General features: G+C 31.6%; 1 protein-coding gene across 2 annotated transcripts; it reads left to right on the forward strand.

Moving 5' to 3' along the window:
• Nucleotides 1-453: 453 nt before the first annotated feature.
• On the forward strand, nucleotides 454-5207 carry LOC114392070 (RNA polymerase II C-terminal domain phosphatase-like 4). 2 transcript variants are annotated; one of them, XM_028353102.1, is made up of 9 exons: nucleotides 454-597; nucleotides 860-1005; nucleotides 1736-1812; nucleotides 2246-2364; nucleotides 2608-2788; nucleotides 3748-4043; nucleotides 4238-4423; nucleotides 4512-4544; nucleotides 4674-5207. In XM_028353102.1, the coding sequence occupies exons 2-9, from the start codon at nucleotides 860-862 to the stop codon at nucleotides 4965-4967; spliced, it is 1332 nt and encodes a 443-aa protein (XP_028208903.1). In that variant the 5' UTR covers nucleotides 454-597; the 3' UTR covers nucleotides 4968-5207. The 2 variants fall into 2 exon arrangements, with proteins under 2 accessions (XP_028208903.1, XP_028208904.1); XM_028353103.1 differs by having other exon boundaries at nucleotides 3754-4043.
• The last annotated feature ends 5766 nt before the right edge of the window (nucleotides 5208-10973 follow it).

Genomic DNA, 10973 nt, shown 5'->3' on the forward strand with positions numbered 1-10973 from the left:
ATACACAATTAAATTAATTAAAATAATTATAACCATTTCATACAGATTCAATTGATTACTATTTTAAATGATTTGAATATTATCATCATTCCAATAATCAATATCATTTTTCACCTAAAAATGATTGATTTATGTTGTTATATAGAGACTATAAATAATCAAATAAAATATAAACTAATTTTGAAAAATGAAGACAGACAAAGTATATAGAGACTTTTCCACAGGTTGGAAAAACAACAAGAATGAAATTATAATCTATAACAAAATGTAATAATTATTATGATTAGAATATAAAAATTGTTAAAAAAAAAATGTATGAAAGAAAGGGTGCAATCGAACCATCCGTAGTTGTGGGGTGTAGCCCAATTCATTAAAGCCCACTAGTTTAGGCCCAAGTTAAGTTTACCGGTTCCTTCCAATATACCCTTTAACCTTAAATCCTAGTCGTACGGTAACGATGTTCGTTGTTACTACTTGTTTATGTTGGGGTTCTCTCTCCACTACCCGTCTTCGGACACATGATTTTCAAATTGCATACAAATTTACCCTAACGCTCCATCTTATTCATCCATTTGCTTTCAATTCACACTTAAACAGGTACCTTCAAAGTTGAATCCCCAGGGATTATTGCATTCACATACTTGATTTTTTGTTACTACGTCACTCATGCTATTTTTTAACTGGACGAGAGTTAGGGCAACTTTATGAGTTGTTTTCTATGTAATACTCCCTTGTGTTCGAGACATTGTTATATCTTGTTTTATTTTCCGATTAATGGTTGTGATTTATGTTGTTATCCATTTTTTTTTATTATGGATTTTGGTTTTTAATCTGGTTTTGTTGCATGGTTACGATGCAGATGAGTGTTGTTACCGATTCTCCCGTGCATTCGTCCAGCAGTGATGACTTTATTGCATTTCTTGATGCTGAACTCGATGCAAGTTCACCGGACTCGTCCCCGGATAAAGAAGTTGTAAAACAAGATGATGAACTTCAGAGTGTTAGGTGCTCTTCTTCATTACTTGTTTTGTTTCATATTTTATATCTCTTGTGTGAGTTAAGCAGATGTTGTCAATTGTTATTTCAAAAATTGCAAATATGTTGAAGTTTATAAAGGTTTGAATGTGACATATTCATATATATAACGTCAATTTAAATTTCCCAATGGCATCCATCCTGCTATCCACTATCTCACTATAGCGGTTTCGGGGTCAGCTGATTCACATGCCGCTTTCCACGATTGATAACTATGATTATAGTTTAGGTAGCTTGTTTCTGAAAAATCATAAAATATCATAATGAGAGGTTTTAATTAAATCAGGGCATTGCTTATATGATCGCTAGAGGTACACTGAAATAATAGTCTGCGTATGGGACATTGGGATCTATACTTCATTCTTATTTCCCTCTGTGAACTATGTTATTGAGTGTATATTACTACTAGTTATGCCTTTCTAAAAACTGACAATAAAGTGTGCTTTGTCTGTGACCTTGTTTTGCTTTGAAAATCTTCAGCATTGCATGAAAACTATTTTTTGCTGGTGGTCTGTGGAATTGTGAACCAATTTGCATAAACCCCAAGAGAGGGAGACTGATATTTTAGGGTTCATGCTTTTGGTGCATTTATGTTGCAGTTGTCATTCTATTCTGAGAGATAATGCTATGAGTTTGTTTTTTTTACTTCTTGTTTTTGGTCAAATTTCACTGTGTTATATACTATAATTTATGAATGCAGAACTAAAAGACGTAAATTTGAAAGCATTGAGGAAACTGAGGGATCTACTTCAGAAGGAATCGTCAAACGGAGTTTAGGTAATTTTGATTGTTATAGTTCTTTATTTCATCATCTTTGCATGGAATTTATTTATTCATACACTGTTTCTCTTTTAGAGCAAGAAAACCAATTTTCAACAGTGTGTGTGCCTGGTGTGATAATGTTTCTTAGTTTTATCTATGTATATAGCTCTCTTGAACTATTTCACTTGTTGAACCTAAGCTTGTATAGTTTGCATTGCCATCTGTAACTTGCTTTACTCAAAACAAATTTCTCCCCTTTACCAAGAAACATTATTAATTGTTTTTTACTTATAGAGTAATGATACATAAACAACAATAGCTAGACTTTTAACTTGTAATGACTCAGATTCTGCACAATATTTTCTCATGTTTGTGCAACTATTAATATGGTTCTTATACAACTTTATCATTTTGCCTTGAAAGTGCTGTAAATTTTTTGTTGTTGCAGAGGCATCCTCAGAGGTAGATGTATGTTGTACACATCCCGGATCGTTTGGAAATATGTGTATACGTTGTGGGCAAAAGTTGGATGGGGAATCTGGTGTTACATTTGGGTACATACATAAGGTATAAATTGTTGTATATAAGTATTAAGTATACAGTTGAATTATTGGATTATATGCACCACCAGAGTTTGATGATGTTGGTTTTATAAACACTAACATATCCCCTAATCTTTAATATAAAAATCCTATATCCATTTTCATGATTTGGTTAACATGATGGTCAGCTTGGTAGACATGACCAATATCTACTTAATTTAGCCAAATAATAGTTTCTTAAACATGATAGAAAACATTGTATTTGCAGGGATTGAGACTTCATGATGAGGAAATTTCTAGATTGCGCAATACTGACATGAAGAGTTTGTTAGGTCGTAAAAAGCTCTACTTAGTTCTTGACCTAGATCACACACTGCTAAATTCCACTCACCTTGCTCAATTGACTTCTGAAGAGTTGCATTTACTTAACCAAACAGATTCTCTTACAAGTATGTGTAAACCAATGTGCTTTTGCTTATAGTAATTGGTATTCTAAATCAGCAGTTTTGTTTGAGACATAAAGTGTTTTCTCTGGTCTATGTTGTTTTTATTACATCATTATATCAATCAACTAGTCTATTGCATGAATGCTTGATATCTGCTATAATTCTACTGTGTTGTGATTTGATAGTCTGTCGCTGAAATGTTTGCATTATATACCTTTTGAAATTGGTTCTTTATTTAATTAAGATACTGTAATAAAAGTGTAGCAGGGGAATGAACTAGTCAATTCTGTCTATTCTTTCACTTGAGGTTGTTGAATACATTTTAAACTTTCCAACATGCAATATACACATGTCCTTAATACTGTTTGAAATTTTTTGGCTGAATAAAGATTAAAGAATGATTCATTCATGTTACTTTGGTTGCTAAAAGACAAAGATACAGTTGTTTTTTAGCAATTACAACAATCCAACAACCATGCTTAATGTAACACTAACATCATTATATGTCATACAAAGAATCTAATCATGCTGTCCTAAAAATAGCATCTCTTATATAAGTGAGATTTCTTTGAATACATTGACATGCTAACGTGTTTCTTTCATTTTTGGTAAAGTTAAGGTTTTCACTTGTTTCAAGAATAAGTGAGGGATAGAATATTATTTTATTGAACTAAAGGATTGATTCAACACAATATTCAGCTCTGTTACAATGAAATATATAGGCAGAGGCAAAGCTAACTTGATGTGACAGGTGTAACTGTCATGGAGACTAACCTATCTGATATAACAGACCGACAGCTGCACAACAGTAACAGCCGTCATAGAGACTAACTGAAAAAGAAAACTCACATTACTCACTTGTTTAGTTCAGTTCAGTGTGTGTGTTTTTCTGATAACTCTTCCTTGATTTCACCTTTGATGTTCTGGGTTTTTATTGGGTTCTTAACTGATTTATAATGAAGTGATAGATGTCTCCAAAGGCAGCCTCTTCAAATTGGAGCATATGAATATGATGACAAAGTTGAGGCCCTTTGTCCGCCCATTTCTAAAAGAAGCAAGTGAAATGTTTGAGATGTACATATATACTATGGGTGATCGGCCTTATGCATTAGAGATGGCTAAGCTACTTGATCCTCAGGGAGAATACTTCAATGCTAAGGTCATTTCTCGAGATGATGGGACTCAAAAGCATCAAAAGGGTCTTGATGTTGTCTTAGGACAAGAAAGTGCAGTCATAATTCTTGACGATACAGAACACGTGAGAGCATTTACTTTGCAATGTTGCTTTCTATAATTTATAAAGGAGATGAGGAAATATAGCTCCACTCATTTTCAGTTGGTGGTGTCTATTGAATTGTGTTTATTTTAGGAAATAAAACAATTCCGTTTTCTTTTGGAGATTTGTGAACTAAAAATGATCTCCTTTTAATGGCATGTATGAAAATGTTGCAGGCATGGATGAAGCATAAAGATAATCTGATACTAATGGAAAGATACCATTTTTTTGGTTCGAGTTGTCGGCAGTTTGGTTTCAATTGCAAATCCCTAGCCGAACTTAAGAGTGATGAAGATGAAACTGATGGAGCACTTGCAAAAATTCTCAAAGTGCTCAAGCAAGTCCATTGCATGTTCTTTGATGTATGTCACTCCTCATCATGTCTTCCTTATTAAATATTTTTTATTTCTGATATAATACTAATATTGTGTGGTGGGGAACCCTTTGTAGAAACAAGATTTTGATGATCAAGATGTGAGGCAGGTAGTTAATTTTTTCATATTTATTTGTTCATTGCTCTAGCTATATTTCAGTGGAAATATTTAGTTAATGTTGGAATCCTAATGTGAGATTCTTCTAATGATGTCCTTACAATCAATTCATTTTTTCAAGGTATTGTCATCGGTTCGAAGGGAAGTCTTAAGCGGATGTGTGATCATTTTCAGTCGTATTGTTCATGGTGCAATACCATCTCTGCGGAAGATGGCAGAACAGATGGGAGCTACTTGTTTGACTGAAATTGACCCGTCTGTTACACATGTAGTTGCTACTGATGCTGGAACTGAGAAGTGCCGGTGGGCAGTGAAAGAAAAGAAGTTTGTGGTTCATCCCCTATGGATAGAGGCTGCAAATTATTTTTGGCAAAAGCAGCCTGAGGAGAACTTCAGTCTAAAAAAAAAACAGTAGTATCTTTTCTTATAGTATCAAACAGTGCAGTGTTCATAATAGTTTGCTTACTATAGTGGCCCAAGTATATGAAAGGATATCTAATACCTAACCAACAACCTTCTGATTGTGAAACGTGGACAGTCAACTTACCATTTGAGTAGAAAACAATACCACTTTTATGTCTAATTTAACTCGTTTGCTTTTGGACTATTTCTTTTGTTTCATGTTTACAATGAAGTTTTGATAAGGAGAGGGAAATTCAAGTTTTGGAACCATTGCTGCTTATTAGTAACTAGCTCCTAAAACTAGGTGTTGTGAAGAACATTCTTTTTATTTGAGCTCCTTAGGTTAAAACAAGACAATGATAAAATATTTGGCTGGGCAGTAGAGCTGTCAAAATGGGCTTGGCCTGATTGGTTGGGGTTTTTCTTTGGACACCATGTAAATTGTTGGCACACTCAGTATAACATTGGAAATTCCAGTTTTGCCTTTCCATAACGAGGCTTATGGATTGGTAATCCGTATTATTAGCTCAACGCATTAATCAACTGAACTAACAGGTTAATTATGTTATAAAATAATTAATGTCGTTATATATAACATTAAAATTTTTAATGTATATTTAATGCACATGTAAATTTATATAAATAATTTTGTAACAATTATTTTTTATCTAATAATTAATTTGTTTACATATATAAATTTTTATGAAACCTATGATTTTTATTTAAAATTTATATATGTAAAAAAATACATTATTGAATCAAAATTAACTGTAATAAGATCAAAAAATATATTAATAGATTTATGTTAATAATATAACTTTTTACATATATAAATTTTATTAAATCTATGATTTTTATTTACAGAAGGACAAAACTGGAATTTCACATGCTATGCTGGTGTACCAGCAATTTGCATGTGCCCAAAGAAAAACTCGATTGGTTGGCTTAGTCAGCCCGCAAATAGGGCCAGGCTGGGCTCTAAGACAGAAGTGGGCCTTTTTGGCCCGGCTTGCATATACATGCATCATCATACATATGAATTACACATTCTGAAACTTGTGGTTTTTATGAGTGTGAAACCCATCATTGTTTACATTTGCTAGATTTAGTTTAAAATCTGTTTTGTAAATTGAACTTATTTCTATTCAATTCTCGTAAGATTTTCATGATTGTGATAAATAGGGAGTGGAGGATTTTAGGCTGTTACTTTTGTTCACGTCCTTCTAAATTTGATCCCCAACAGTTAAAAAATTGCAGTTTAATCTGTTTAATAAAAAAATTATAAATTCAATTTACCAACTATGAATTGACCGGAAACATTTTCTATAGCCGCAGAAAATGGCAACGAAGTCGGAGCTCGAAGAATTCTTCTCTGCCACAGAGAAAGAAATTCAAAATGCTTCTCAGACAAGATAATACTGATACATTTTCATTTCAAACGTGAAATTAAAACTGAAATTTAAACCGCATTTATTAAATTCAATCTTAAAAGAATAAATACTAAATTCAAACATTTTTAAAAAATGTGTCAAAAATCAAATCATTTTTTTTTTACTTTCATTTTTTAGATTTAGAATCATTATTATTTTATTTTTGGACTAATTTGGCCCGACATATGGTCAAATTAGACCTAAAAAAAGATACAGCTTGCAAGAATATGGACGACTCCGAAGTGTCACAAAGTCTCTTTTATGGGAATTACTTGAATCAAATTTCACTTTGGCCACTTTGATTGAATTTCATCCTACCTTCCCTGCAATAAGGATTAAAATTTGGAAGTGAGATGTATATCTTTTAGAGAGAAAAATAGAGTATATACTTTAACAAGCTCATATTTTTCATCTATGTACATATGATTTATCATGGTTTAAACCATCGATCTCTTCCATTTTTTCAATTTCAACTGTTATAACTCTGTCTTTTTATCATAAAGTGATTTTCTTATTTCACCTCAGCCAAATGTAACCCCCCAAAAAAAAGTAAAGGAAAATTTTCTTTTTTTTGTAGAAATATCAAGTAAAGATGGTTGGGTTCTGTGCTTCCCATTATGTTCCCTATTTGCAAAAGAAGTAGCATGCATCTATTTGAGGCGAAAAGCTGAATGAACAATATTCAACCTCCTTTGCCTTACTATATATGTCTATGCCTCACACTCATACAAGTTTCAGTCTAGACGAGTGTTTCAGACTCAGTTTTTGAAAACTGGATTAGACCAATTGGTTTAACTGGTTGAACTTGAAACCGATTAAGTGTCTGTTTGGTCAGGTGTTGCGAGTGTGATTTTCGGACAGTCAAGAAGCTGTCCATTGTAGCTTACATGTTATTGATCAATTAGGCATGATTTCTCTTCATTCATAAGGTGTGTTCAAATACACTCTTAAGTCATTGATTCAAACAAGTACCAAACCAGTGTGAACCAATTTTTAAAAAAAGAATAATTTCTCTCTTTCTTTATAAATAAATAAATAAAAGCTGGTATATATGAGATGTACAAACCAACTGTTATTATTCAACTATGCATTATGAAATTTTATATTATTTTTAAACATGTAATATATTTTTATGTTAATTATATAATATTAAAATATATATTTAATTATTACTGGCTCAACTTTAATTTCATCTCTAGTTGAGCCACTTGAATCACTCATTTTGGTCTTCAAACCATTGATTTCTGTCCTTTTTTATAATATTGGATGAACTGGTGCTCTCCATATGGGAAATTCCATCGTACATATAATTTTTAAAAAAATCTTCAGACAATATGCATAATAATTAAAACAAAATTTCCCCTCCATACATGTGCAATGTGCCTGAACAAATCTAAACATGCACATGTGAGATTCTCAAGCTGCAGTCCTAACCATTCTTTACATAGAAAAATGAACCTAATTAAACTTTGCATTACTACTACTCAAATGTACCAATTTATTAAGGGTATCCATGGAAAAGGGTAGATACCAATGCTAGTAAGCATATGACCGACAGAGTTTAACCACAGAAGTTCTGTGCTTCTGTTTATGTACACTTATTTGAAATTTTCATTGTGCTAATTATAAAAACCTTGATGACTCACTCATTCAACATGCCCACCTGAATATGACAATTAGACCTGGAATCCTACGTCGACATCAATCAATTGATGCCATCTATCAGGTGGAAAGTGCTAATGGTACTTATTATGCGATATGTTATGAGGGTTTTTTTTATTTAGAAGAAGAAGAAGATTTTATGTGGGGGTTAAGAACTCTAATAATTGTACCATTTGATGATGAGCTTATGTTTGAGGATTTTGTAATTGTCTTTTTGATGTTTTGTATGTAAATTTTGTCAATTTAATAGTGGCGTTGATCATTTATACAGTTGAGAAATTGATATTTGAGCCGAGTCTTAAAGTAAATTAATAACCATAAACCATGTATGCAGATGATAATTTTAAGCTTTTTAGGATTGGTTCAGTTTTCTTTTGATTTCAAATATATTTTGGAAAATACTGGATAGTACGAAACGAATTGCACGAAGCTTATGTAGTAATTATTTTATTTCCATCGACCTTTCCTTCTTTTCTATTCTTTAATTAAACATTCTTATTTATCTCAAATTCACAATAACTAGGAGAGACAAAGAGAATAAATTATTATTAAAAGGTTAAAATGAAAGTCTAATTTTATTCACTAAACATGTAACTGGGCTTCCTCATGGGTCTTCTCCCGTTAAACCTGGATTGTGCGCTAAGTGAGATTATGCACTAAGTGCTTAGCCTGAACTTGGCCGTTAAACAAGAATGCGCTAGCTTTCAAATCCTTCTTTTTTTTCAGATTTTTTTTTCAATTTTCTCTAAAGTGCTTGAAATCTAATTTTCTTCTTTTGATTTCTGCTAATAAAAAATTATAAAGATATTAATTTTTTCGTTATTTCATTAAAATTGATAATAAGGTGAAGAAATTATTATCATTATTAATCAAAATTGACTATCAAATTAACTCAAATTTCAGTTATCAATTATCTATATTAAATATATTGAAGTATGAATTATGCAAATTATCTTGAATAAAATCTCGTTCTAGACTTCTAGTCCTTAAAATTGTAACTACAGAACACTTCTAGTCATTTTTTTGTTTATTCATTATTCATAGTCATTTTTTTGTTTATTCATTATTCATAGTCATTTTTTTTCATTCCTTTAAATTAAACGGGCCTTTAAGTTAAATTAAGTTTAAAAAATTAGTTCATATATAATTTGACTTTAGTTAATAAAAAAATCTAACATTAACCATTAATATTTTGCTGATAAAAAAATGTTTATTCTCCACTCCACTTATTTCTTCCTTTTTGGCGGATATAGTTATTTGAGCATCGACCTTTTTTTCTGTATAATTTTTGTTGCTCACTACTTGGTGTACAATACCATATGTCAAACGGTCTTATTCACATGTCCAGTTAGTGTGTATAAATTAAATTAGTATATATGAGCATGATCTCTTCTATTCTTTTTATTGGTTGGGTCCACTATTTATCTTTGCAAATTATGGTAGGTATCTTTCAAGCTTAAATTCGTGGTAGGTACATATGGCCAAAATCAAGATAGCACTGCTCAAGATGGTGACTGGACTAGGCAATGCATGTGTGGTATAAAATGTTGGGAAAGGACACTCTCAACGACTGATTAGTGATTACTTAATTAACAAAAAAGAAAACACCATACTATGAATATGAAGAACTATGGAGACAAGCAAAGATGTCACTGAATTTATCATTTCACATGATGGCATGTCGTAGATTGGTGCCCACCCCAGTTTGTAACTTGAGATCCCATCATATGCAAAACAATTATTCGAGAAAATTTTGGTTACTAGCTATTAATTATTAGTATTTATCAGATCTCTGATCATATAATTACAAGAGAAACGTACAGCTCTACTATCTTAGAGATAATTAAAACAAATTAAGCTGTGATTTTCTCTGTAGAAACCGTTGGCATGGTTGTTGGTTGTTGGCTGTGGTGGTCCGCAATAGTAATACATATGATTTGGACTATGAAAACACCAAAACTATATATCCCAATAGCAATTTGTAAATTAGAGGGGAGAAAAACAAAAGTAAATAAATGTAATAATAAGTCATCAACTCATAATGTTGCAACCAATAAATTAGTTCTTGATGAGAGAAAGTGAGAAAACATTGCAGGGAGGTTGAGAAAAAAATGAGAAAGTGTTTGACGAAAGAAATTTGAACATAGGATTGATATGTAATTAATCGAACAACAATGACAGGCGACATCTACATCTGTCTTCGTTATTATAATAATAAATAAAAGAACATAAAATATAAATAATTAAAAAAATAGAATACCAATATATTTAGAATCAAATACACTATCGGAAGAGAAATAGAAATATATTTGTCCACCATATGACATACTTCCCCCACCTTATCCACCGTCAATCTGAGTGAATAACAATACTAATCAACCCATGTTAATTATAACAAACTATGTTTGACTAACTAGTATACCAACGGAGGTTGGACCTAGTGGAAAGAAATTAATCTTTCATGACATAATGAATTAAAATTGAAGAGATATTTAAATATAATAGATATGTGGAAAACCAAAGAAATTATGCGGACTAGTCACCTACAGTACTTAGACATGTTAATGAATCCATTTCTTTAACGTAAAGAGAAACATAAAGTTAACCAAATTTTCCAACTCTATTTATTAGTTCCTTAATTTCTTTCTGAGTAATAAAGAAGAAACCGATGGTTGGGATTTGACTGCCTGGGCGGTGGCTGAGTATTTCTTGATGGGAGAACATTATAATCTTCATAAAAACCTCAGAACACTTTAGGATTGATCTCAATTTAAAGCAAAAGCAATTTACCAATAATAGATATTGAAAAATACTGAGTAGAAATTAATATAAACGTAGCAGCAAAAACAACTTATCAATAGATTGGAAAATAGTGAAACAGAACGAATTTTAAAACGTGATTGCAATCTCATGCATGTAACATTATT

Source organism: Glycine soja, chromosome 17 (assembly GCF_004193775.1).
Source record: "Glycine soja cultivar W05 chromosome 17, ASM419377v2, whole genome shotgun sequence".
Lineage (NCBI taxonomy): Eukaryota > Viridiplantae > Streptophyta > Magnoliopsida > Fabales > Fabaceae > Glycine > Glycine soja.

Coding starts and splice junctions, on each gene's coding strand:
- LOC114392070 (XM_028353102.1), top strand. CDS start 860: ATGAGTGTTGTTACCGATTCTCCCGTGCATTCGTCCAGCAGTGATGAC. Junction 2,789..3,747: donor CCAAACAGATTCTCTTACAA/GTATGTGTAAAC, acceptor TTTATAATGAAG/TGATAGATGTCTCCAAAGGC. Junction 4,424..4,511: donor TCCATTGCATGTTCTTTGAT/GTATGTCACTCC, acceptor AACCCTTTGTAG/AAACAAGATTTTGATGATCA.